We start from the raw sequence: 3,487 nt of genomic DNA, 5'->3' as shown, positions 1-3,487 counted from the left end.
CGCGCACCAGCTGCTCCACGTGGTAGCCCACGGCGCCCACCACGAGGGCCACGGGGAACGTCACGTAGGGCGCGTAGGTGCGCAGCGTGGCCCAAAGCAGCGGCCACATGGCGGCGGGCGGGTGCGGAGCACCCACGTGCGGCTCCGCACCCCCAGCGCTTCCGGGTGGGCCCCGCTGATTGGATTGGCTGCCGGCGCTGCTGAGGACACAGCGGGCAAGAGCGGCCGAGGCGGGCAGCGCCTCACGCCGCGCGCCCCCTGCCGGGCAGCGCGGGCGGCTCAGGGCTGGAGGGCCGTAGAGGCACGGCCTGGGGGCGTCCCGGGGGTCCAGGGGTGGGGCGAGGGCAGGGATCCTGGTTCTCTAGGGTTCAAAAAGTCCCCAGTTTTCGGTTAAAAAAAGGAGCACCCCATAACCCACATTTCTCTGCGATTTAAATAAAACACCACGAAAGAGAGAGCAAGCGTGTGTGCGTGTGTGTGTAAAAGCCCAAAAAGTAACCTCCAATGAACGTTTCTCCATGATTTAAATGAAACGCCACTAGTGTGTGTGTGTGTGTGTGTGTGTGTGTGTGTGTGTATACATACACACGCACACACATATATATATGTAGATAGATATTGTACATATATGTGAATGGATAATTTTTGAGGCAGCTAAGTCCCTCTCAGGGAGTCTTAACCACCTTTTGGCTTTGCTGCTAGTGTCCTCACTCACTCACTGGCAAGTTACAGTGAACAATATAAAGTAAATAAGAAGGTGTATTTGCATGCTTAGTTGCATATTTTTTTAGTGTACAATGGTTTTTCAGAAAATATAATGATTTTGAGCTTCCAGTATGATAACTTTATATTTAAGACTTGGCAATGCTCGTGGTTAGTGCCCTGAGTGGGCCGGGCAGGACTTGAGGGGGCTTCAAATCTGATTTCCGTTGGGTTCGAAGCACATTGAATCTTCCATGTGATTCCAATAGATCTCAGCATGGATCTCAGGATAGATCTCAAATAGATCAGACAGATCTCAAAGAGACTGGATCCAACCCACCATGGCCTTCCCGAGCTCCCTGAGAACAGCTCCAGTATATTCCCCATAGTCAAGAGGGGAGTGAAAGTGAGGACCTGGTGTTGCCCAGGTCATAGTGCTATCGCCTCATTCATGAATGGCCTTATCCATGGCGGAGAAGTCGGGCTGGCAGGGGCCTCCAGAGGTCACAGCTAGCCCAACCCCTGCCCCAGGCAGGATCAGGCGTGTCCAAACCATCCTACACAATTTATCATCTACACACTCTACATAAGATGACCGTGACACAACACAGATATAACCCAAACCTGCCGCAGGGAAAGCAAGGGGAACCACAGCAGCCAACGCCCTGCTTCTAAGGTTGTCAAGAGACCCCAGGGTAGATGACCTTACTAATTCCAGTCTGAGTCTAGCAAGGTTGGGAAGCACTGCAATGGGCACTCTGGGGCATCAGTCCCTGCAGGGACGCACATGCACACAAAGGTGCCCCTACTCCGCTCCCTCTCTCTGTCTCTGATACCTGCTGAGATGCTTCCTTCATCCTTCGCTCTGCGAGGGAGTCTGCAAAGCCTGACACCTCCATCCACTCCCCTTGGAATGGGATTTCCTACCCCTCGCCTTGCTCAGGGCACAGGTGGAAATAAACCAGCCAAAAACAGCCTCCCTGGGGGGGTGGGGAAGCCATCTGGACCTGCTGCCAGTCACAAGTTTGGGCCAGGCTGCGCTGGGGCTTGGCCCCAAGCAAAGCTGCAGAAGGCAGGCAGCTGGGAGAAGGACTGGCAGGCAGACACTAGTCCTTGACTCCTTTCCTGGCCCTCCCAGTGCTGCTGAGGTGGTGGGAGCATCCCACACCAGCCCCTCTCCAGCCAGATGCCAGTGCCAGGCTCAGTGCATCAAAGCTCTGCTGTGGGCAGCCTGGCAGCACTGCCTACAAACAGCCAAGCACCCTAGGAGACAACACAAGGGGACTGTCCCTGCAGGGAGCTGGTGTGAGGAGGGGTGTCCAGACGGGTCCAGGACCTTCCTCTGACTCCACTGCTAGCAAAGACAGCTCTTTAGACTGACCCATACAGTCAGGGCTACTAGACAGCCCAGGGAGAGCTACCCAGTCAGGGCTAACGCCAGGCCTTCAAAGGGCTGTAATCATGGAGATACCCCCACGCTAGGAATGTGCTGGCAAGAGCCAAGCCCCAGGCTATGCACACGCCTTGTTGCCCCCCACCCAGCTCTCCCATTGGGGAGGTGGGTGAAGGGGAGGTGGGTATAAGCACCAGTTCTGCCGATCCCCTTGCACCCTGACCCGCAGGGCCACTGCCGTTCCAGACCTGTTCTCAGCCTTTCAACCCAGCTCTGCCCAGGGAGTGACTCAGACATGAGGCCCTTGCTGGAGGTTGGCAGGGCCCCACTTCCAGACTCAGCCAGAATATCCTGGGCCCAGCCCAGCTGCTTTGAGAAGCTGACTGGTAAGCACTGAATTCAACCCGTACCCCCACCTTGCAGTCACCTCGGCCAGGACAGGCACCGGTGATTCTGCACCTTCCCCAACATGACCAACAGCTGCTTTTCTCCCGCCGCTCCAGCCGGACTGCAAAGCGCCCCTGACCCCGGCCGTGCCCCAAAATCAGACGACCAATGAGACACAGGATGCAGAGCTCAAAGGTGAGAGTAGCGCCGGCTGCCTCCCCTGTTGACGGGGAGCCTCACGCCGGGCCTGGAGTAATCAAAGAGTCGTCTTTATTACATTACGGTTAAGTTTGTTACAATAAAAATGGAACCACATGGCACGGTCACTGTACAGTATTGTCGTATAGAACTGACAGGTGGAAGGGCTTCCTCTTCCAGGCACATTGCTAAGAACTAAGTTGGATGGAGGCAGGGAAGAGGTGAAGCGCTCTGTTGACTGCCTGTTGCTTTCCTGGCTGGGATCGTAACAGTGGCGTTGAAAGGGACTGGCCGCTGCACGCAGAATCGGCTGCCTTGGCTCTCCCCGGCAGGCGGATCTCACGCCGAACGATTCATCTTGTGACTAAATGTGCTGAGATAAACTTCTCCCTCACCCGTCCCTGCAGTGATGTTAACTGAGTCGTCGGAGGCCACAATATGCCTCTTTAAACCCTAACACCCAGACAGGTAGATAACAGCCCGCAGGGAGGTTTGAGCGCCAGACCCTTCGTTCTTGGCAGCATTACATGCACCCCCCCAACCCCCTCCCCACCCCCTGGCTGAACAAGCCACTAGAGCCGGGATCGCCCCCACCTCTCAGCATGTCCCGCCGGCGCCATGTGCTGCATGGAGGTATCCCAGTGGGCCTCAGGCAGCAAGTCCTGTTGGACCGAAGTGCATTATTTGTGTTACAGTGGTTCCCCCCCACCCCCCAGTAGTGCTAGGTGCTGCACACTCCTGAAAAGCCAGTTCCTGCCCCATGAACACCCAGCCTAGGTGACACTGCTGCTTCCCTTGCTGCAGGAG

General features: G+C 56.2%; 1 protein-coding gene across 1 annotated transcript in view; it reads right to left on the bottom strand.

Moving 5' to 3' along the window:
• SMIM12 (small integral membrane protein 12) overlaps window positions 1-185 on the bottom strand; it is a 2,100-nt gene extending 1,915 nt beyond the window's left edge. Inside the window, exon 1 of the mRNA XM_019512233.1 lies at window positions 1-185. This exon is cut by the window's left edge and continues 217 nt beyond it. Coding sequence (XP_019367778.1) covers window positions 1-109 — 109 coding nt within the window. The 5' untranslated portion in view covers window positions 110-185.
• Window positions 186-3,487: the final 3,302 nt, after the last annotated feature.

This window comes from Gavialis gangeticus, unplaced genomic scaffold (assembly GCF_001723915.1).
Source record: "Gavialis gangeticus isolate Ggan-Ray unplaced genomic scaffold, GavGan_comp1, whole genome shotgun sequence".
NCBI lineage: Eukaryota > Metazoa > Chordata > Crocodylia > Gavialidae > Gavialis > Gavialis gangeticus.
The sequence above is the reverse complement of the archived record's forward strand: the minus strand, read 5'-3'. Positions and strand labels throughout refer to the sequence as shown.